The following is a 23,840-nucleotide window of genomic DNA, read 5'->3' on the forward strand; positions in this document are numbered from 1 at the left end:
CAGCAGCATCTAAGCAAGGACTCTAACCTGAGTTTTCCACACCTCCCTTGAGGCATCCACATCTTTCCACTACCTAGGAACAATCACTGCAATGGCTAAGGTTCACAAACAGGATAACCAGTATGTATTTCCAACATAATAACTTGTTCTGAAAAACGTAGATATCAAAAAACCCAAAACAAAAAAGGGGGAAAATATTAAAGAACGTCTAGAATCCTAAATACCTTAGCATCTTTTGGAAGTTTGATTTGTTTATTTTGAAGCTGTATTTTACATAAAAGCCTACTGATGATACTTAGTATAACTAGATCACATATAATATTCCTGTATCTTTGATGCTCAAGTGGATGTTCCAAATATCCTCCAGTATGATTTCAGAGGAAAATGATTTTCCTCATGTTCTTATATATACCATCTAATAACCGATTTCTCCATTCAGACTTGCCTTTGATTAACGTGCCTTACTACCTACCTCATCCCAATCAACTTACCTTCTTTTCTAGGCATTCTGCAAATTTCAACTGCTTCAACAGCTTCTTCTGCTTGTTGCTGAAGCGATTGTCCTGTTCTGCGCTTGTTCCCTACAGCACAGGGAATAAGATTTTTAGCCTGAATGACATCCAACTATCTTTAAGAATTAGCTTCCCACATATTTGCACTGGATACTGAACAGCATTATCAGTCACACCATTCTGTAGGCAAATAAGCCCTTTCCTGTGGCTTTCAGTTTCAGCACTAGAGTCTTCACCTACCGCTGAAGATTCAGGGGTAAGCAGACTTCCAAGCTCTATAATGACACCTTAATCATATAATCTCCCTGGAGAACTACTTACAAATTTAAAAGTCCAGTAGTGTCAAATTGCGATTTCCAGCATTGGTTCTTTTTCCTTTTTTCAATCTCCTCAAAAGGAATAAGCTTTTTCCTCTGCCCAAGAGCAAAATCATATCTATCAATGCTTTGGGTAAGTTTCTCTGAGCTGAATTAGTCAACATGGAGTTCACAAGACTACAGAGAATGCTGTTTTATTGATCATGCTCTGTTAGAGTTCACCAACCCGTTCCACTTCCATGAACGGAAACTATAGGTTAATTCATTCAGAACTGAAAGGCTTGAAAGTCCGGTTCTGGAAACTTTACTTGCACAGAATTAAAGAGAACCACACACGCACAACTGCACGTGTAGAACTGCATCTGAATACCAATGACTTGTTAACAGTTCAAAACAAACCCACGGTTCACACCTGAAGCTTATTCAGGAAATTACCAAAACACAAATTTAATACATGCAGTTTCCTATGCATGGAAGAAGGAGGTACATACAAGTAATAATACAAGGTACTAAGGGACTGGAAGGTAATAAATAAGAAAAACCCCAAATTCTAAAATGACCACTCCACTTGATCAGAAAGCAGTCTGAAATGGCAAGGTGAGGTACTACAAAGTCACGAAATGCTGAAAAGGAGCTGAAACTCTTAACATGCCCCTTTGCTATGCTGGAACACAGGAATCCTAAAGACTGATTGTGGCACAGGCACTTGCCAGGATTAAGTCTTTTTAAAAAACTGTTTATAATATTTGCAATCTACTACGTGGCTTACACATCGGAAACAAATGCAGTATTTGTAAGATGACTCTCGAAATTAACATTCTTTAAAAGAAAAATTTAATTCTCTCTTTTCCCACCCGAAAGAGAAATAAAAAGCAGTAAAGTGTTGCTTAGTTTACAACACAAGGCAAGCAGTAAGGGTTACCAAACAAGACCAGAATCCAATGCAACTGGAATTTCCAGGCAAAATAATGAACACTGACAACTTTGCAGAAGTGTGAAGAACAGAAAGAATTATTAACAGCAGCAGCCTTCTTACTAGGTGAATTGAAATTGCTGCTTTGACACAGTTTTGTTATCTCTACAAGAACTTTATTTTCTTCTGAACCCAGACAAAAATCAGACTGCAACACAGCTTACTGCTATATGTTTTAATGCCATAATGTTACTTAAAAATACACACACAGGGTCACCTTTCACAGACCAGGCTAAAAAAGATACTAAATTTCTAATTCAGAGCTTTTAGGCTCAGTAATTTCATCAATGACAACTACTTGATTTGTAAACTTTTAAACAGTTGCATTAGAAAGGACAAGTGTTGATTTAACTTTTAATTATTTCTCTCTTCAGCTTCCTCTTTTGGAACTCCTAGCATGCATATGACATGTTTTTACTAGGTTAATAGCATAAATGAATTAAGTGTAAGGGATACATGTGCCCTCATGCTTTAAAAGCATCCAAGTTGAAGGAATACAAAATAATTGGGCTGAATGGCAGAATGAATCTTGGACATACAAATTTAAGCAGTTTCAGACATACCAGTTTTCAAAACTGTCAAGGAAACCAGAAAAAAAAAGTAACATTATTGTTATATGCTTCTCCTCTTCATATTACCCTAATTTGTTCACTGCCTGGGAATTGCCACATTAACCTTCACTTTCCACTATCCTAAACAGAGCAACTAGAAAAACTATTTACTCTCTACAGAAAATAGATTAATTCCAATTAGTGGGATAAAAGATTGAGAAGAAATATTCCGTGTAAGTTATTGTTGAAGAGATAAAAATTCTCTCTAAAAAAAAACTAGCACTAACATAGGCAAAAAATGGATGATTAAAAAAAAAATACTAACCTAAAAAAATTAGTATAACTCTTCTTTTTGCTTTGAACACATTTAGCAACCTTTGTGTGACGAGTTTTAAAATTTCTCCCTCCATATGGCGTTTTTATTTGTTTTGAAGGGACACACGACAGAGCGTTTCACTGTAAAAGCAGGTTCACCTCCCACCTGCCCCTCGGCGTTTTCTCCCACACTTTCTCATGTTTAAAAGTCGTCAGATTTTTGCTCGGGAGCCAGCCGGGGAGGCCGCAGAGGGACTCCGAGCAGCAGAGGCCGCGACCCGGCGCGACGCCTCCTCCTCCAGCGCGCTTACAGGCCCGGCCGCCCACACGGCCCCCAGCTGCGAGGCGCCGGGCAGGAAGCGACGGTGCCAGGCCGCAGAAGCACCGGGCCGCGGGGCCGGGCCGGGCGAGGGCGGCCCTCGGCGGCGGCGGCCGCTGCCTGTGCCGCGGGCACGTGTCCGCAGCCGCGCACGGAGCGGCCGGTCCCTCCGGCAAGCGCAGGCCCGGGGCGGCGGGGCCGCTGCCGGGCCGCTCCCCGCCTCTCCCCTCCGCCCCGCGGCGCGGCGGATGGGCCGAGCCGCACCGGCCTCCTTCCCGCCGCCATTTTCTTCGCGGCGGCTCCTCACAGGAGCCTGCGCAGGGCGGGGGCGGGGGGCACGGCGGCGCTCCTCGGGGGAGCGTGGCGACAGCGGCTTCGCCGGCCGCCGCGGGGGCCTGCAGCGGCCCGGCTCCGCCGCGCGGGCTCCCCCCGGGGCTCCCCCGCCCCTTTCGGCGCCCGCCCGCCTCCCCCCCGAGGCCGGCACTTACGCGGAAGAACCCCGCGTCCATCTTGCCTCCTCCGCCTCCTCCTGGTCGCAGCGCGCTCCCTGTCCCGGCGTGCACCGCGCGCCCGCAAGCCCCCTCGCACGCTCGCCGCGCTGGGGGAGGAGAGGAACGCGGCGCGCCTGCGCGCGGCGCGAGGAGGAAGCGCGGGGGCGGGGCCGAGCTCTCCGCAAAGGCTCTCCGGCGCCAGGCAATTGGCGGGCGCGGCCTCGGAGGGTCCGTGCGCGCGCCGGAGTCGGCCAATCAGAAAGCGTGACGTTTCCGCGGGGCGAAGCGGGGGAGGTGCAGAATTCTCCTCTCGCGAGAGGCTGACGCGCGGCGGAGCGCGCTGGTGCACGCGCAGAGCCCGCGTCACGTGACCGCCCGGGCAACGGCGCCTGCGCGGGCGGCTAACGGCCGTTGGCGCCTCTCGCAGCGCTGCTGCCGTGGCGGGCGCCCTCCTGTCAGAAGGGCGGTAAAGTCGCCCCGCCGCCCCTCAGGTGAGGGGTAGGAGTTCGCTCACGGGCAGGTTCTTCCTCAGCAGATCAGGAAGCTCCAAGCCGAGCCGCGGGTACGGCCTCACAGAAGAGGGCAGGGCCCTTGCGCCGCCGCGGGGGCGGTGGCTGCGGCTTCTTCTCCGAGGAGGTGGTGACCTTGCTGCCTCCGGCACAGCAGCCCAGGCCTCTGCCTGCCCCTCTTTGGCCCCGGGATGCTTCCTAGTAACGTTGCGAGGCAGGGGATTTGTCAAGCCCCGCATGGGAGGGTGCGTTCGCCACTCTGCGCAGTATACGTTGTGGGCTTTGTTCACCTGTCCTGCTGCAGATATTCGGTCCTGCCCTCCATCCCAGTTAAAAATAAATCAGAATGCGTCATGTGCAGACAAAACCCTTTAGTGGGGCAGATTGCTGTGTGAAAGATGCACAATAGGACAGGAGGGGAGAGTAAAGTAGTTAGTCCCTTGAAGTTAATACAAAATTACCTTAAGTAGCAGCCCTGTTTTCTATATAAAAGAAATTCATACATCTGTATCTTTAAAAAGAGTAGTTTCCTTTAAGTTTGAATAAAGTTAGTTTACACTTGAATAAAGCACAACACATAACTTCCCAGTTTATCAGCAGTCATTAATAAGTTTCACACATGGGAAATACATGGGTTTACAGATGCCTTTTTGAAAATAAATTGGTCATGGGACTCAAGATAGGGTCTAAGGATACTCATATTTTGACTGCTTAGACTTCAAATTAACACATCTTTTCTGAATTTTGCACATCCAAATTTGAGACAATGTTCTACCTTAACAAATCTGACATTGAGAGAATAGTGGGAAGGAGAACTGGGCTGTGGATGGAGGTAGTTTCTGAAAGATAGCAAAGTTAATAACCACACTTCGAATTATTTCAGTGTTTGATCAGTTGAGAAACACGAGAGTTGCAACCTGTTACATGGAAGCAGGACACTAGGTGGAGCCATGTACTCTGCTGACATAAGGTACTGGATGCATCCAGAAGGTGGTGAAAGCTGGCTTGCAGAAGTTTTGGGAAGCTGGACTTACCCAAAAGTGAAAATTGAAACATTTTACTGTAGTACTTGCATCAGCAGAGTTAAAGTGCCGACTGTGATACTCAAGGATCCAGCCTACTGAGCCTGTACATTCTAGAAGACATATAGGAACAAGAAAAAAATACTAATTCGTGCAAGATCAACTGCAGACTGACTGCTGAATAGGCCCTTATAAATTTTTAAGGACCTTAGAGATATCTCATGATATGACTTTCGCACCATGTGTTCTCACTGTCATTGCTGAATGCTGCTCCTTTGGTATTTTTAAGAGAGGAAAAACCTTAACCAAAGAATGGAGTAAGGAAATGGAAAGGTTGTCTGCTTGTATTGAGCTGCTAAGCAAAAAGGCACATGGAGGTACTGTGCCACTAACAGCGGCTTTCGGACCAAGCAGCCTCTGGTGGTATCACAGTCAGGATGTATTCTACTTTGCATTAGTTTACACAGCTTCATGGATAATCTGTAATCAGTTTATGCAAATCAGTTAATGCATTACCTTACACTGCCTGTTCTCTCCAAAATTTATATAGTTTGGGATTTATTTAATAGATCAATTTGCAATATTAGCTTTCAGATTTTTTTTAACCTGCAGATTTACCTGATGGCAGACCCACAAGCAAAGGCAGCTACAGGGGAGCTTTTCCAAAAACTGAGGATTTGAAAGGGTGGGTCAGGTGTCTAGACAGGGCAGGTCAAATTGGTACCACAGCGGTTACTGTTGCAGGGACACAGGTAGTGGGAGACTGTTCCTAGAAAACTGTTAAATCCAGAGCAAATTACACAAGCATTATAGTGGTAGTACTGTGGAAATACAGTGCTCTTTGTTTCTCAAAAAGGTGATTTCACTGGGTCAGCATAAACTCAGGATTTTGCTGACTTTGCTGGATTTAGAATGGGTTGGAGAGGCCTCCCAGGCTGTGCCAATATAAGACAAATTGTACTGGTAAAACAGAGCACACTTTGAATTTTGCAGATTAAGCAATGTTAATGTGGTCAAGGCAGTAATTCTTCCCTCTCCCTGAAAGTAAAACAATTCTGCCAATACAGAAGTGCTTGTGGAAATATTGCTTACTCTAATTCAATCCAGTAAAATAACCTTCACTGTTGTGAAATGCCTTACGTTGCATCTTCAGGTTATACCAGCATAAACCAATTGAAACAAAAAGGTCTTACTGGTGTCATTATACTAGTTAAATTTTTAAGCATAATCTAAGTTATAATCTATGTTCTTTTACTAGAATAATTCTGTAAATGTGAAGTCAACAAAACTTGCCAGAAGCGTGTCTGATTGATAGTGTTAAAAACATGACAGTAAGGCAAGGCTTATCTTTTCTAAAGATCTTGGTTTTTTTATACAGTGGAATATTCTCAAAAAAAAATCCTTAGATGTTCACAGATAGAAACAAGAGGCCAACTCCTTTACATTTTTAGAAAAATTCCATTGGCTTCCCCTGTTCCTTCTGAATGATTATATCAATCATTCTTGCCACCAAAATAAGTTAGAGAACTAAGACAAGTAAAATATTTACAACAAGGTTTAGAAACTTCACAAACAGCTGTCTTAATATTTATTTTGGAATTCAGAAACTGTGCTCCAGTTTCATAAAAAAAAATTGCAAAGTAATTGAGTTTTCATTTAGTTTCTGCACAAAAATACCAGTTAGTAAAGGTGACCTGTCCAAGAGATGTCTTCACATCTTGAAATTAAAAAAAAAAATTGCTCCAATCGATCACCACTTTACTTCGAGATCTGTCAGCTTTTTTTTTTTTTTAATCACTGTATAATTTAAGAGTGGAACTGTTCAGGGGAGTCATGATTTTTGACAGCGTTGGGAAGAAGAGCAAGTGAACTGCTGCAGGACAAAGAAAAACTACTTTAAAGCTGCAGGCTCTTTGTGATCAGTTAAATTAGTCAAGAATAACTTCTCTCTCTACAGCTCTCCAAAAGGCGTTAAAATACCCTAGTAACAGTTTTACTAAGGTCTTCAAACACTCTGGAGCCCTCTAATGGTCATGATAGCTCAGAGCTAGCCTCTGGCAGTGTCTTAATGTAAGACACCCTTAACACAATAAATCCAGACTAAAATGTTACCTCTGTATTCATTTCACACTTTGTCTAGCCATTCAGGTGAGCGATTCCATAATATGTAAGATGTATGTGTCAAAAGATGGAGATGACATTTCCTAGAACCTCATGTACTCCTGGTTGAGAGAGGCTTTAGCTACTCAACTTCTTTCTAATCGTTACCGTCCATCCTGTCAGCCAGTGTTTCGGGGGTGCTTTAATAGGCAGACTGGGGACAATCCGCCACAGAGCGTCTGACAATGCAGCTGTGTGTTCATGCTCAGTGGGCTGTGAAATATTCTTGGGAATTTTTTTGTTGCGTTACTGTACACCCACAATCATCACACTTGCAAAACAACATCACTTTCAGTTACTTTTTAGAAAAAAATACCTAAAAATAGTTCAGACTTAATCTGCATTACAGAATAAAGTGTTTCAGGAAGTGAGTTGTAGAAAAGTAGCCATATGAAGCTTCATTTGCTTTATACTGCATTTCCATTTTTACATTTTCAATTAAAGAACTTCTCCTCATTTTTTGTATAAGACAAAACATTCTAACAGAATTCCAGTAATTAACCTAAAGCAATTATTGGCACCAGAGTGAAAACCCTTAAAAGTAGGATTCAGGTGGAAACTGGTAGGTTACCAAGTTTATAGAAACATTTTAAAAATTCTTCAAAATACAAAGTAACATTTTTATCTAAAACCATACATATATGGTATTAGAAACAGGAAAGATGAGTAAAGATAAATACAGTTTTGATAATTCACATATTATCCATCATGTATAAAATAGACTACAAACTTGTTTCACATAAATCTTAACAAACCCGGGTTCAACCAGAGTTGCAGTTTTTCTTCCTGTTTGTCATCAGTCACTGCAGGAAGGAAAAAGCTCAAACCGTATGAGTAAGCAAAGGCTTCGTGAAATATGAGTGTGCATCTTTTCTTCCAACAGAAATGGGCTTGGTTTATTTGGTCATTCCATACTCAGAGCTCTGCAAGAAGGCTCTTCATGTTTCTGGTGATTTGAATGCCTCCACCAGCTGATCTCAGCCATACAGAAATGGTCCGGGCCTTTTATTTTTCCTCCCAAAGAGAGAAAGCAGGACTAATTACAATCTATAGGCAAAATAACAGCCAGGCACTGTTCCAAATGCAGTGCTGCTTTGCTGAAGAGTCCCAGGTCCACCCGAATTGGGATTCCAGCTCTTTCCTCTCACAGGCAGGATGGGCATTCACAGTTACCTGTTCTGCATGTGGATATCCACAGGTATGAAAGTCACCATAGGTTGCTGAGTAATGCTGTTGCTGTTCTGCCCTAAAGCAGGCGAAATTGTGGTTTTGGTGCTTTTGGGCTCCAGCTCTCGCTTCACTCTCATGTGTCTGTAAAGGTAAAAATGAAAGTGTTACCAGCGCTGGCATTTGTTGTGGTCTCTCCCATGGTAAATATTGGGAAGATGCCAACAAAAGCAAGTTGCACTGAGCAGCTACCGAGAAGTGAATACAAGCCAGGACTTCATCCTAGAGATAGTAAATGGCAAGTCAGTGCTTCTAGAACAGATGTGCAAGTCTAACCCAATGCCCTAAAAAGTGAGAAACCAAACTCCTCTCTGGCAACCTTGATGCACACAGCAAACCTGTCCTATGTCAACAGGAATCCCTAAAAAAGAGCATCTTCCATCAGGTACCTACTCCCGCTTCTTAGCAATTCAGTCACAGGACACTGAGATTCAGGACACTTCAACTGAGCACTCTATAGTCGGAGTTCTCCTTAAAGAGTATACATGTAGCAGTGATTTGGGTTCATCTTGTCTAGCCTTAGTGAAGTTAAGAATTCAACCACATACCTGTTGTATGTTTTCAATATGAGCAGAACCACTGTAAAAATAATAATCACTCCTACTACGATGGCAGCAACTATTGCTCCAGAACCTAGCAGGGAAGCAGAAAGAAAAAAAGTCATATTTAAAAAGTTGCCATTGTAGTGTTCGAAGTTTGCTAAGTTCAAGTTCCTTACTAAAAAGGTGCAGAAAATCTCACTTCACTTTGTTACTTTTTATTCAAGGGAACAATTTGAGATGCAACACTTGAGAGCAAGAAAGGAAGGGGAAGGCTAAGCTGAAATACCAGAACATTCAGGTACCACATAAGAACTAGAGGATACAAAAAAACTGTTCTCTTTCTTTGTCTCGTTTATACTTAACAAATACAAGAGCAAATGAATGCATATAAGTTTGGACATTGCTGCTGATCTAATCAAGATATAATTACAGCCCAGGAACAAAAAATGTCACCCCATTATTTTTCTTACTTTGATAGAGACTTTGTTCTTGAGACTTTGTGGTTACATTTACTGGGAACTGAGTATTATTGATCAGGGGTGCGGCTGTCGTCATCTTGATTCAGCTACAGAGGAAGAATGAAGAATAATTTCACAAAATATTAACTAAAACATGACAGCACAATTCAGTGATAATTAGGCAACTACGTATTAAAGATTGAGTGTTATTTAACTTAAACGAAATGGAGTTCATGAACTGGGGTTCTTAATATTTTCTCTGTGGTGAGAACCTGGCCCCACTGAAGTCAATGGAAATTTTGCTACAGTCCAGTCTCCAGCATTTTTTCTTAGAATATACACTGCTTAGTATTAATAGGATAAAATAAGATATAAACACAATAATATCATTACCCATGTATTTATCCAAAGCTTGCATAACAGCAATAATGTACGTATTTTAAATGCTTTAGGATTTTAGGTTGTCACTTCAAATTATGAGACTCAGAACACTGAGCAAATCAGTACATGAGAGGGCAGGAGGGAATAGGAAAGACCCCCCCCCCCATCCTCCAATCCAAAGTAGATTTACAGAGCTGTTTATCTGTGAAGAGTTATGTACTCAGTATTCAGCAACATGTCTTTAAAGAGGAAAAAAAAGTCAGCTTTCCTGTTATTAAATTATTGCTGACAAGTGATGTAAGGATACTTCTCATTTGTGGGAATTACGAGGTTTAGCAAAGCGAGTGATTCCATCAATAATACTTTAAAGGGGCAGGAAATCCTTACAGCACAGAAAGGTTTAAAAATTCCTTTATAGAACAGAATTTAAAGGAACTTCATTTGTCTAACATGGAAGAAAAACAGTTAATAACATGAAGCTCCAAAAGTCACGTGGCAGACAATGGTTATCCCACAGACAGAAAATATATTGCAACATGCCTATGGCAGAAAGGATGCGTGAGTCCTGGAAAAGCAGTTCACTCATACTAGTGTCATTTCAGGTCTGTTATTGGAAGAGGACAAGCCTGCAAGAGGACAGCTGAAAATATACCTGCTGCTGCATTTTGGTAGGGTAAAGTTTTAGGTCTAGAAAGAGCAGTCTGTATGCTTACTGATTTTATAAGTGTTTCCCATGTTTTCCTAAGTGTGACCAGTAACCTTAGCCATTAAAAGAATCCTTCAGTCTGAGAAGGGTGTGAATACCACTTCAAACAGATCTCTGAAACCATTTCAGCTCTTGGCTTCCGAGAGCTAATACTCACAAATTATCAATCCAAAATTAAATTATTCTTTGCAACACTTGATATTGCAACTGAGTTTCCCCTTTCAGATGCACCCCCATATATACATCAAGCAAGACTGTACTACTGTCTCTTGTACTCTTTTGGGATATTGTGGATTTGTGGCATGTGCTTAATAGCTTTAATTTTACAAGGTACCAGATATAGAACAGCCAGAAGACTAAGTGGAAAGAAATCAGTCAGTATTGAAGAGAACTGCAAATCCGAAAGGCAGCCTCCTAAGACACATTCAAACAACTAGTTAATGACTGAAAAAGTACCAATTCACAGCTAACCTGTCCAGCGCATGTCTTTTCCTTCTCCCCCACCCCCTTACTGAGGCTTTCTAAAGGATTCTCTAAAGTAGCATCCACCAAATAAAGCAACTGCAGTCACAAGGTACAATTCTGGCAGGCAAGGAGGGTACAATTCTGATTGCTCTTTACAGGCAGGGTTTTGTTTCTGTGGGGTGAAGGGGGAAAAAAAAAAACTTGGGAGGCTCCATTTAATAGATATACTAGGAATGAGAGATCAGTAACTGGCAGGAAGGGAAACGGTCGTATTTCCAAATGTTTGCCTGGATATGAAACATCAGAATTGCAAGGTTGACTCAGTCAAATGGTTCGATCCTCTTGCGTTAAAAAGAGTTGGGTTTTTTAATTTAAAAAACAAAAATAACTCTGTCTCAGAATCTGTAACTGGGTCATTCTCCTCTGACTGAATGATTCCTTTGTTTAACCAAGGCCAAGTTACTTCAGCAACATGATCATCTACTGCGGTCATAGTTCCTTCCATGCTGAAAGAAATATTTTGTGTTAAGAGTTCGCTCAGTCTTATTGTATAGCATAGCAAAAGGATTTACACAAGTGTTGATGGAACCTGTGAGAAGACACTGAGGCTTTGACAAAAGCTCTATGAGCGTCTGTTTCCCCCGCCCATTCCCTTTGCAACAGCGCTGATGAAGATCGTCGCAGAGACCCTCCATCCAAGGTCTCTCTGTTTCCAGGGGAGAGCAGGGAGGGCTTACCGAAACTTGGGCTCTGCAAGCCAGGGAAAGCCAAACAAGTATTGCCTCTAAAGACACAGTCAGAAAAAGGCATGCCCAGCTTTCGCCTGGTTGCTTACGCCTAGGAGAGCACAAATGCTAGGTTCCCAGAGGCATTTTCCTCTTGCTGTGGCTACTAAAATAAAAATCCCGAACAAGGAGGCTGATCATCTTGTTTGTAAGCCCTGTAATAGTCATACTTGCTAACTTTCGTCTAGTTCAAACCAGCCTGGTAAAGGTGAGCTATTTGTGCATGAGTCACCTATAAGCAGAAAATTTTTATTGTTGTCAACAAAACCGCCTGTTTTCAAAAAGAATGAGTTTGACCTACAAGTTGTAACAATCTAAGATGCAAAATGAAAAAATGCATCAAAACTTTTCTCCTGTATCATATATTCACCAAGTTTACATGAGGTAATTAGCAAGTGAAGAGGTCTGGGGTTCCCTATCTCCAGCCCAGGTGGGAGGTGCCAGGCTTCAGTTCTGCTGCTCTGCCTGCAAGAAGCCTCTGCTCCATTCCTCACCTGTGAATCAGCAGGTTTATGCCTAACCAGGCTTGTGTTGGGAAACTCAAGGACCCAGCAAAGCCCGGTGAAGTCCATGAGAACCTATCAGTTTGGGGAAATGGCAGACTGACTCCTACTCTGTTTAGAAAAACATCTGGAAGCTGAAGAGTGCTCAATAAAAGCTACGTAACAGGGAGAAGAAATGGACTTTGATACAGCAATCACAGGACATTCTTTCTTTATGACACGCAGTATGTACTTCCCTCTGTGCATACACACCTTGCTTTTTGAGAGCCACTAATTCACGCATAGTACTAGAGATTGGGAGTGGAAGCACACACTGCTGGTTATTTTTGCATCCACATATTATGGAGCTGGAAATATTTCCAGAGTTAAGCCTTGGGCACGTTTCCACTTAAAACACCTTGGCAGATACAGCGTATAGGTTGTTTTGGCAACTGGTAGCAATGCCCCCATTTATAAAGCCTTCCTGCCTCCCCCTCTCCTGTTGCATTTCAGGCTGAATGGCCGTGTTCATTTATAGTGAGATCAGGATCAGAGCTGATCTGTCATACAGCTCCTGCCACTGCTTGCAGCACCTGGCAATTACAGAAGAGGGGTGACAGGGGACAGAGAGGTTTGTTTGAATTTTTCCATAAGAGCTAGACTTCAAGGGGCAGCTTCCTGCCAGGGAAGGCAGGTGCTGCTTAGAAAGACACACAGAATTCAGCATTTTGCCACCCAGAAAAAGGTGGTCTTTGCTGTGTTGTGGGCCTTCAGCTAGATACCAATCAGCTATCGTTTCTCCAGCAGTAGTACATATTAGTTTTGACCCCGGATCTCAGTTCCACAATTTATTCATCCTTTGCACAGATACTATCTTCATCTTATGAAACAGAAAACAGAAAACCTAGCACTTGTCAAAAGCAGCAAAATCACTCTCATCCAAGAAAGAAGTAAATCCTTCTGAGTAGGGAGCTTTCCCCGCTTCCTAAAAGTAACTAGGCTCAGGCATAAGCACCAGGCTTATGAGCAATCCCCAGTGGAAGCAGATGGTTGTTTGAGCTCTGCTCCTTCCTCAGCAGATTACCTGGATGGCCCAACATCCTCTATCTTTGCAACAAGGTTTACTTTGTTTAATCACAGGGGATACTTAGCGGTTTGAGCTGGTGCATTTTATTGTTCCCTGCTGTATTCCAGTTGAGGGGAATCAATTGAGCATTCATGGCACAGCACGGGAAAGGAAATAGGCTTATATTAAAGAGTCACAAACTCAGCTTCAGCTCCCCGTAAACTGGCAAACCATCCATCTTCAATCCAAACACACTCCACCGCCAGTTCACTCATGTGCTACCTGGCTCATGTTACAACAACATAATAAGCCATGAGAACTGGGAATATCGCCTGGGTTTTGAGGCAAACTGTAATTTTCAAAAAGTAATAAAAACACAATGTGCTTCAATGAGACCTGAATGTGCCTGCGTTTACCTTGCGAGGTTCTAAGAGGGAGGAAGGGGAAAAAATCCAAGTTCAAACTGGCGAGCAAGAGCTAAGGCATAAACGTGGCTTCAGGCAAACAATACAGCTCTGTGCAGAGTGTGGGTATTAAGTACACACTCTGATGTCAGACCAGCACCTTTATATAAGCATTTATGTCAGGTTCTGGCATGAGCTCTCCAGGTTTAGCTGTTGTTAAAACACATATTAAAAGCATTTCTTCTCCTTGCTGGGACAGAGAAGGTTGCTTAAATTACAGGCAGTTCTTTTAGGAAGTAACTGCACCACCAAAAACCCCAAGAAAGTCAGCCTGCATGGCTTATGGGCCTTATCTTGAGAGGGCTAAGGGCCTTCAGCTCACACGGATGGCAGGAACTGAGGTGCTGCTGGAACTGAAGACAGGTCCCCAGGTGGCAATGCATTGGTTTTGAAAGCCATGTCTGAAAATTCAAACCAGACAGATGTTGCCATTGACTTGCCCAAGAGCAATATCTAAACTGGACTGTGAACTGCAGATTTACCAGCTCTATTCTTCCACCTAAAATGCTGGGCCACACACATTTCTCCTCTCCGTCTCTGTGAATGTACTTATTCACGTGAACTACAGTAACTCCACCATGTTAAGCAAAGTGTATTCACATCATAAAAAACTCCAGCTCCTTCAGGGCAGGACTGTCTATGCAGACAAGCCAGGATAGGGAAACAAGGCAAGCCAGAGGCGTTTTCCCACCGGTTACGGACAAGAATCTCAACCGCACTCACATCAGAATGTTCAATTTAATGCGCTGCGGTAATTTAGGAAGGTTCTTCAAAAAGACATTTACCAGAAATTGTTTGGTCCAATGGCTGCATTTCCAGAAGACTGAGCTAATTCATTATTTAGATCTGAAGTGATTCATTTAAGAAGAACTAGATCAAATTTTAAAACAAAACTGCCCATTTACATGCAATGCCTGGATGATGAATCAGATACCAAGAGAGACCTGGGAGCAATTTTGCAGCTTATTCCTGAAAGGAGTACTAGAGGTTTTCCTTTGCTGTCAACTTTTTTTTTTATTCAAAGGCTCTCTTTCAATATTGCCTCTTTTTGACCAGATACATTATACATTTTTAACTTATGACCATACACACACAGGATGCTAGGTCAGTCATCCATGGGTGGTATATCAAGAGCTGGCGAATAAGAAGTTTTGTGGGATCTACCTTATTATAACAAAGAGGGAAAGATGCAATACGCTACTTGGTCTTTTGGGGAAAAGAATTCATTACTTTCCAACAACACCGTTAGAACTGTGTCTCAAGACTTAAAGCAAAATAATATGGACACTGACCACACCAATTTTCAGATTCATCAGGTGGTCTCCAAGACCTCTCAGGTGTTGGCAATATCTCTCATTTTGCCATGGACAAGCCCCTGCATCATAAAATCCCCCTCTAGCAGTACAGCATGACACACAGGTGATTGTAGCACCTTGGGAGCTGGATCCGGCTCACAGTTCTCTGTACCGTGTCAAGAAGACCATGCATAATTTCCCACCACCACCACCTGCCCCAAACATGTGCTTTTCCACCAGAAATCTTTGTCTGGGCAGATCCTGGGGATTTTCTGTATTTGCCCTCAGTATCTGGGCTTCCCCAGCTCCGGCATTGCTGCACAGGTACAATAATTCTGAGAGGGTGGCTGCACATCTGGAAATTGGGGATACATCCCATGTGCAGTAAGTCCCATGCTTCCTGGAAGGGATCAGATGCACCGCTGTATTAAGTGTTTTACATCAGTTTGATACAGACATACCACTGCATCCCAGAAATGCTGCCTATGTGATACGTGCAGCTCTCGTGCATGTAGTTCTGCCAGGAAAATCAGCACGAGGGACAGCCAGCACAGAACAAAGCCAGAGCTGAGGAAACACCGATTCCCAACTCATCTGAACTCGGCAGCAGCTGGAAGTCCCTTCCATGCACAGAGATATTAACAGAGACATATTTCTGAGCAGCAGCTCCCACCGCTGCCTGTTAGCATAAATAACCTCCGATCTGGGAGTGAAAAATGCAGCTTGGTGGATGACAAGACTCACCACAGCAATGGATGAAAGGCTGGAGTAAATAGACCTGCGCTCCTGCGATTTAGAGGCAGCAAATGTTTCCGCAGGTGCAAAGCATCTCAGGAGCCCAAGGTATACGTGAGCGCCCTGAAGACGACACAGTTCAGGTTTTCTTTGTGCAATGACGTGGCTCTGCTCCCCGCGTACCCATAACATCCCAAGCACTGTGCACGTTTCCGAGAGCACTCTGGTGAAGGGGCACAGTGGGGAAGGATGTATATTTTCCAGTTAAATATTACCTTGAAAAACTGATTCAGAAAGAAGAAAAAAGCCTCTAGGCACCTTTATGAATCTCAAGGCAGGAATGACTCAGGGGGGTGGTGAATGAGACTCAAGGAGACCGAAACTTTAGAAACCACCAACTTGTGCACTAAGATGGAAAGCAGGATTGGAAAGGAGAAAAGCTAAGCTGAGCTGAACCCCTTGTGACGGGCTGGCGGTCGTCAGTGGCAACATGTTACGCTTCCCTCGAGTTGCACTACCCAAGAATTTGTCTCTGCTGCTCAGACAGTTGGGTTCAAGGAAGTCCCAGCAAACTGCACATCGGTGGCCAGTTCAACAGATCTGGACAAATGAACCACAAAAAGGCGACTTGCCCGTGAGGACTGTCTGCCTCCGTTATTACAGCAGAAAGTCAACCATGCTCTGTATACGTAGCGCTCTAGAAAAGACCATGTTACTCCAGGGCTAATTCAGCTCTTCAGCGATATCTTTGGAAAACTCCCGACAGCTATACACGTTCCTAGAGAGAAAACCAGGATTCAGCAGATTTTTGCATGTAACACTCATGCAGGTCCAAATCCAGCTCTGTTGCAGAACTTCTCTGACAAGTAACATGGAACCACGTTTCACAGGAAAGCGGTAGTGATGCTCAGGTGGATCCTCCTTCGCAAGCTAACTGCAGCCAAATTACACAGCAGGAAAGTGCAGGCTTCGGCATGCAGCTCAGGCTGCTCGGTCCAGCTGCAGCACAACAATGCATGTGCAGAGCTGGGTTTCTGTGCCGGAGTTTAAAAAGCATACCAGGTTCAGCAATGCTTTTTCAGAAATCATTAACAGGCTCTGTACCTTGCTGGATGTGCCATTTACTGAAAGGCTGGAGCAGCTCAGGAAATTACTCTGTTGTAGAAAGCCTCTGCCACTTGAATTCTCTGTCAGGGCATCTGCTTTACTCCAGTCACAACTCATAAATGCTCCGAAACAGGAGAGACAGAAAGAGGACTGAAACTCTTCACATGGGAATTGCGGCATTAACCCTTTTACTTAAAGGTCAGAAACAGGCAGCTGTCTGAAAGATCAGACTGCTCTCTCTTGCCGTATTAAATGGAAGGCAGATCCCAAATGGATGCCAATTAGAAAGGAGAAAACCCCCCCAAGGGACTGCGGTGTGGAAAAGAAATCACAGCACAGCAGACATTGGTTTCATTTAGGGCCAAAGTTTTCAGTGGTTCTGGTAAATGTAACTTTAAACAGAGTATGTAACTACAATCACTAAAAAAAGCGTTCCACCACTTCCAGACATCAAAACCTTGATTAATGCAATCTAACCCTTGCTGAAATTGGTCTGAATGCTGTATTAACGTCCTGCAGTGAAAGGTGTGCTTTCTGTATTCTCCCTATGTATATAACTCCAGAGCTCCTCAGAAATGACAGGGAACAAGATTTCTTGGGAAAGAAAAAGGGGAAATAGAAAAAATAGAAAATAGAGGAATGCTACCCTGCTAGTTCAGTGCTAGATAAACCCACCTCTTGGTGTGGTCCTGGACCTTTAAAGCACCATCACTCAGGCCAGCTGAGCTGCTCCGCTAGACAAAACATTCTCTTTGCTCCTTGCAATGTGTGTCACAATAAAGCCTTTTTACAGAAGGGGAAACTCAGAGCGACAAAGACCCAAAGCCAAGGAGAGCCCAGACATCCCAGGTGCAACTCCTCTAATCCTCCCCAGCCCATCACTCGTGCTGAATGGGGCAGGCAAGGAGAGGTAAGGAGAGAGAAAGGTGCCGAGTATCTGCCGTGCGCCCAGGTCGGCCCTGCCTCTCAGCCATTTCCACGCGCTGGAGTCAGTGGCATCTTCAGGGAGGAAAACTGAACCCTTCTTAAGGAGCCTTTCAGGCCTTGTGAAATCAGTATTGCAGCTACGCTCTCCTGCTGCAAAGAGAAGCAGAGGGGAGACGCAGCCCGGGCAGGCAGGACCCTTGTCGCTGCTCACGGTGTTTGCAGACAGGCTTGGCGCTTGTTCACAGCATGAACAGGCAGAACAGGAACACTCAGGAGGCCCTTACACATCGACCAGGAATCCAGAGAACCCAGAGACGGAGGGGAACCGGCGGGGGAGAGGAGCCGGGGAGCGGGGAGGAGCTGGCAGCTTCACCAAGGGTACAAGGAGAGGCTTAAAAATCCTGGGAAGGAGCTGCCCAGTGCAGCCGCTGCCACCACGGAGCTCATGCCCTGGAGATGCTGAGCCATGCCGTGCAGCCAGCCTGTGCCTTCGGGCGAGGAAGACTTTACCACTCTCTTGTATGAGAAAACAGGCAGTGGAGGCAGATTTCAACATACTTTACTTTTTAAAACAGGTCAGGGGATGTTGATGTGCTTGTTGTTTGCTGAGCAGATCGAGTCTGACATAGCCTCCTCCTAGCCAGAGATTAAGAGCAGTACAGACAGGCATTTAATCAACGTGCTGAAATATCTTCCCTCTAACAGAAAGTTAAAGCAGTGCCATGAAATCAGCCTAGGTAGGAGGCTAGTAGGTAGAAAGAAATGCATTCACACGTGCTCACAGCGTGGTCCAAGAGTTTTCTCCCCTACAAAGACCCAGAGCTCGGCATCCCAGCCCTAGCTCTGTTGCTGCCCTGCCTGCAGCAGGCAGCATGGCCCCATTCCTCAGGACTCATTCCCCCAGCTGGGCTGCTTGGCGGTCTTTGACTTGCCCCTGCAAAGCACTGCAGGACAGATGTTGCCGAAAAGCAGGGTATTATTATGTTGAGCAAACATCGTGCCTGCTCAGACTGCTGAATGCACAAGCCTCCAGAATGGGGCTTCTCACTGAGGAGCAATACTGCAAAGTTCTCACCTGTGCAACAAGCAAATCTAATCTTCTGCACTCAGGACATCTTTGGCCTCTCAGGTCAGACTGAAAAAGAGACTGTTAATAAGTGCCACGCACCAGGCTTTTGTAAAATGGCATCTGTTCCCCAAGAAGGGCAACCAAATCCCACCAAACTTATTTCACGTCTGGTCACAGCTCACACGTCAGCACTGAGATGTTCAGCCACAGTTAACCAGCTCTCATGGGCTATGCAGAGAAGAGGAACTCAGTAGCCCAATTCCATGTTACTGGAACAAGACTGATAAAAGCCACAAAACCAATGACAAAGCATTGTACTCAGCCGGAGAACAGCATGAAATTAATTAACATCTGTAGCACAGGGCAGATCTGGGCTCCTGCTGTGGCATGCAGATCTGGAACCAGATCCCATTCCAACCTTTCCCAGAGTTCAGGGAGTTTTTCTGTCTAGTTTGGGCAGTTCACATCCCTTCCCTATAAAAGGATTGACCCAGTTGCATGCATTAAGCAGAGCAGCTTTCCATGGGGGCTCGAATAATGAAGAACAAGAATGAGGTTTTCAGAAATGCAGAAAGGTATTTGCATACCCATATTTGTACACACACAACCTCCTGGCCCCTGGCTATCAGTGACCTCTCATGAAGAGCGCAGCCCAAACAGAAGAGGGGAAACCTAGCAAAGACATCTAACGCTTTGCTTAGGCATATAGGAAATTTGTCTCAAGGGCAAAGAGCTGCTAAAATACTATCAACCACTTGTAACCAGAGAAGGAGAAAAGAGTTACTGAGCACAAATTCAGACTTGCAAGGAAATCAATAACAATCAAAAAAAAGGACACACAGGAGAAATGCTTTGAAATGTATCACATATCCTCTACACTGCCTTCCTTCCCAGTCAAATCAAACGATGACTAAAGTCCAGCATCATTTACGAATGGTTTGCCCAAAGCAGGACTGGGTTCCCAGACCAGAAAACCACTTTGCCCGAGTCTGCCATTGCTGCACACCTCCCTCACCGGTCCCTCTGTTCCCAGGCTCCCTCGATGCCTGCAGGCATGGCACTTACCCGATGGCACGTGCACGCCAAAGCCAAAACCAAGGAGGACAGCAAATCCAGATGCGCCTTCAGGCACCCCTAGGTGTGTCCCACAGAATCAGAGACACGGGAAGAGCTGCTTCTGGGTTTGCCTTTTACGGAGATTCGCACTGAGCAGACCTGACGGCAGCTGCTCGCACGGCAGTTCTGCAGGAGGCTGGAATGAGCTCACACCCTAAGCTGCCTTTCATGTCCGAGAACGGCTATCTGTATTTATCAGCACAAACCATAGCACATTAATCAACACAGCTCCTGTTTCCTGGCAGAGGGATGTTCTTTTTTTCTTTAGGAAGATGAATACATCTGCTGGGCCAAGAGTTTGAGGTGCCCATTACTGACTAATGAGTAAATGGGAACCTCTATCTTTCCAGATAATTATTTGGGTTTCCACATGGCTCTGTGCAGAAGCACCAAGCTGGGGTACAGCACGCAAGGCTGCACCATGGCGCAGCAGATGGTGGGCAGCACGAGTGCCCCAGCGCCGCTGCGATGGTCCATCCGGCTCGTCCCATCCGCCTCGGCCTGAGCACAGCCAAACACCTCCAAAGTCACCTCCTCTGCGAGCACACAGCTATGCGCAGTCAAAAGAAAAGCTGATGTTAGCTGGGATGAATTTAGGTGCTGGTGTGGTCCAGGGAGCTGTCTCCATCCAAATGGGAGCGGCAATAAAGGTGGAGGCACCCTCCTTTGGCCCACTCACCCTGCCTGGCACCTGAAGCAACTGCGTCATCAGCCCCATGTCTTGGTGGGGGGTGTCCCAGCTCAGAGCTAGCCCCCAGCCGCTGACAAGGACGAAGCATCGGCATTCCGGGGTCCCAGGAATTGCATTATGTTACAGCTTCTTTGCTTCATAGAGGTGGTTGTGAAAACAGTGAGCTATGTATGCCAGTGGGAAAGCGGATGACTCAGACATCCCAGCAGCTTTTATTTCTCGCTTTCCTCCTCTGTGATCTCCATTCATGCCTCATATCATCTCTCCCTGCAAGAGGCCTAAGGACACTATAGATTTTGGCTGCATTTCCCGACTTCTGTGACTCTCAATAAAAGCAGCACAGTCACTGCCACTGAATTTTTCTCCTCTCTCACGTGACTAACAATAGGCAAGGTCAAGGCCGCTAGCCAGTCCTGACCAAATCCCATCCCAACACAGCCACGCTTCAGGAATTTTGATCCCAGCCCTGCGGAAGGGCGTGGGAACGCAGCACGTGAGGTGTCGCCCCGGGGAGCCAGGGCTGCGTAGCAGCACTCTGCAGGATGCTCAGCATCTGTGGGCTTTACCCTCCGAGCGCAGCAGCTGCTGATGTGAGCCGGGGCCGCTCTCAGCTCTCGGCATATTGCTCAGACTGCTCCGGCTCCTTCGTGCAGCAAGTTTCCTGTTCCTGCCTGATTCACTATTTATTGCCATAAGTAAAGAGAAAAAACTGGTGTAACTAATAAAAGTCACGCGTTCACTCGCAGCAGATAGATAGGAACAGGAAACCTTTGTGCCTTACTGCAAACAGAGAGCCAGGTCTCCTGGCAGTTGTGCATTTGAGTTTCAGGATTGTCGTCCTGTGCCTGCAACTAATGCATGTGATGCAAATGTGTTCTCCAGTAAATGGACCGTATCTTCTGCAATTCAAGTTGTTCCTCCACCAGAATAATGCAAATTTCCACATTGTTGCAAGCACCTCTTCAGGTTTCACATCCTGAAGTTTTTTTCTGTGTACTAGAAAAAATATCTGTATGCAACATTGAAATCTGGCAACTCCTTTCCCTTAGCAAACAGTGGGGTGAAGGCAGTCACAAGATTTCTTCAATTACTATATGCAAACTTGTTGAATTGATGAGGCACATTCCTCTCTTCCAAGAACATTGTGTAGATAAGCACGTAGGCAGTGCGGTACTTCACGCTTATGCCACATCCTCGATCAGAAATGTTCAAAGCCCTTGGCAAGCGCTCAGTATTGACCCCTGGCACCCACAGGCGAGCTACCTGGCCACACGGCAAGACAGCAGGTCTCACAGGGCCACGAAGCCCGTAAGGATAGCCCTGACCCTTCGCTCCATCACATCCCCCTCTCCAAAGACTCCGGCCAGCACAGCGCATCGCGTTAGTGAAATTTGTTTACAAAACGCTACCCTTCCTTTAGCGAGAACTTCCCGGGGCATTAAGTACTTTAATGACCATGAAAAAGCAGCAATCGCACTTCAGACCTTTCAGCAACTTCAGCACGTTCCCAGATAATGAAAGTAGCATACTGCCGTCCCGGGCTGGAGACCCTCCGCGAACAGCAACGCAACCTTCCGAGTCGCCTGTTTCTTTTCATGTTAGATATTAGTCTGCCAGCTTTTTCTAACGCGCTGCTCAGCAGATTTTGAAGAAACGCTATTTATGGTGCTGGGGTTGAATAAGTCGGGGCACGAGCTGCAGCACGGTGAGCGTTTCCAGCATCCCCCGTGGTGAAAGGAGCCCGCTGTTAGCGCGGAATATTCCTTCACGCGGGGCGGCCAAGGGCTCTCCGGGGAGGCAGCGGCTGGCTGCAGCAGCTGCAGTCCTCGTACCTGAAAGGGTTTTAATTACCGAAACGAGCAACTGCTAAAGCAGCAGTTCAGCAGCAAGCCGTGTGATGACATCTGTGCTGTATTTCCCTCCGGTTTAGAGTTACCGAGGAAGAACTTCGCTACACGTAGCGGCATCGCCTTTGGTATATAGCGTCGCTTGTACAGAAATCCAGAGCAACCGCACTGAAAATACCCGCTATTTACAGCCTCCTCATTGGCAACAGAAAGGAGCTTATATCGGAGAAAGGTTAAATTTGCAACAGAAAGAAAAAACAAGATCTCCGTAAGCGTTCACACGCCGAGCCGCGCTGTAACGGCATTAGCGGGGGGGGCGGGAGGGGCGCGGGGGAGCAGGCGCTACTCACGGGAGGATGCCGCGGGCCGCCGCTCTCGCTGCTCGCCCGCCCGCCCGCCCGCGGTGCGGCCCCGGCCCCGGCCCGGGCTCGCCGCTCCGCCGGCAGCGCAGCGCAGCGCAGCGCGGGGAGCCGCTCCCGGCCGCGGCTCTCCGCCCCCGGCGGGCAGCGCGCAGCGGGGCGGGCCCGGCCCGGCGCGGGCAGCGCAGCGCAACGCCGGCGGGGGCGGGCAGCCCCCGGCCCGCTGCCGCCGCCGCCGCCCCCCGCGGCGCGGGGAGGTCTCGCAGCGGCGGGGGCTGCGAAGCCGAGCGGAGCTCCGAGAGGCGGGTAGGCGGCTGGGGAAGCTCCCCCGCCGCCCCCGCGCGTCCCGGCGCCGGGCCGCCGAGCGTGAAATCGCTTCCAGCCTTCAGCTGGCGCGGACTGCTCAGGTACTGAGCTGGCCTGGATCGTGCTGAGAAGAGCAGCTGGCGGCTCACGAAGAAAACCTGAAGCAAATCCGTTTTGAAACAGCCTTTTTTTTGTACGTCTTGTTTTCGGTTCCTTTTTGCTGAGGGGGATTTTCACGAAGACAGGAGGTATCTGATCGGGCCCTGCTGGGGTTCTAGCGCATGCGAAACGCTCGGAAGCCCTGAGGAACAAGCTGACTTCTGGGATGCTTCAGCACCCAAAGGTGCTCCGGATACTTTCAGTGAAGAATCCCAAACGGCCATGCAGAGACCGAGAGTGGTTTTGTCCACCCTTTAGTAGGATCAACAGGATCAAACAGGGAAGGATACCCACCATATAATCTGTAGTTAGTTGGCTAGCTTTACTCTGAATTCATCATCAAAGTGTGAAAAAGAGGTATGTGACCAGAGTCCATTTCTACATGGGACAGTCTATATTTTTCATGTGGAAATCACACCTAAAAAAGGTACCCGAGCCCTGTTCCTACTGGAAACCACACTGACGAGTCTGCAGCCCTCAGTCT

At 46.0% G+C, this 23,840-nt stretch overlaps 2 protein-coding genes across 13 annotated transcripts in view; both read right to left on the minus strand.

Annotated features, from left to right (window-relative positions):
• The window catches only part of SRRM1 (serine and arginine repetitive matrix 1), a 19,220-nt gene extending 15,650 nt beyond the window's left edge, over positions 1 to 3,570 (minus strand). For all 8 annotated transcript variants that reach the window (XM_067311718.1, XM_067311720.1, XM_067311717.1 and 5 more), the window contains exons 1-2: positions 3,476 to 3,570; positions 492 to 581 (exon numbers count right to left, since the gene is read on the minus strand). In XM_067311718.1, the coding sequence (XP_067167819.1) occupies positions 492 to 581; positions 3,476 to 3,496 (111 nt within the window). In that variant the 5' untranslated portion in view covers positions 3,497 to 3,570. The remainder of the gene's footprint in view (positions 1 to 491; positions 582 to 3,475) is intronic.
• A 3,884-nt stretch (positions 3,571 to 7,454) lies between these two features.
• NCMAP (non-compact myelin associated protein) lies at positions 7,455 to 22,949 on the minus strand. 5 transcript variants are annotated; one of them, XM_067311408.1, is made up of 5 exons: positions 22,883 to 22,949; positions 9,409 to 9,503; positions 8,945 to 9,029; positions 8,343 to 8,480; positions 7,455 to 8,183 (listed from the first exon to the last, which is right to left on the minus strand). In XM_067311408.1, the coding sequence occupies exons 2-5, from the start codon at positions 9,491 to 9,493 to the stop codon at positions 8,147 to 8,149; spliced, it is 345 nt and encodes a 114-aa protein (XP_067167509.1). In that variant the 5' UTR covers positions 9,494 to 9,503; positions 22,883 to 22,949; the 3' UTR covers positions 7,455 to 8,146. The 5 variants fall into 5 exon arrangements, with proteins under 5 accessions (XP_067167509.1, XP_013808845.1, XP_067167510.1 ...); XM_013953391.2 differs by lacking the exon at positions 22,883 to 22,949 and adding an exon at positions 19,944 to 20,498; XM_067311409.1 differs by lacking the exon at positions 22,883 to 22,949 and adding an exon at positions 18,885 to 18,944.
• Positions 22,950 to 23,840: the final 891 nt, after the last annotated feature.

Source organism: Apteryx mantelli, chromosome 27, assembly GCF_036417845.1.
Source record: "Apteryx mantelli isolate bAptMan1 chromosome 27, bAptMan1.hap1, whole genome shotgun sequence".
Lineage (NCBI taxonomy): Eukaryota > Metazoa > Chordata > Aves > Apterygiformes > Apterygidae > Apteryx > Apteryx mantelli.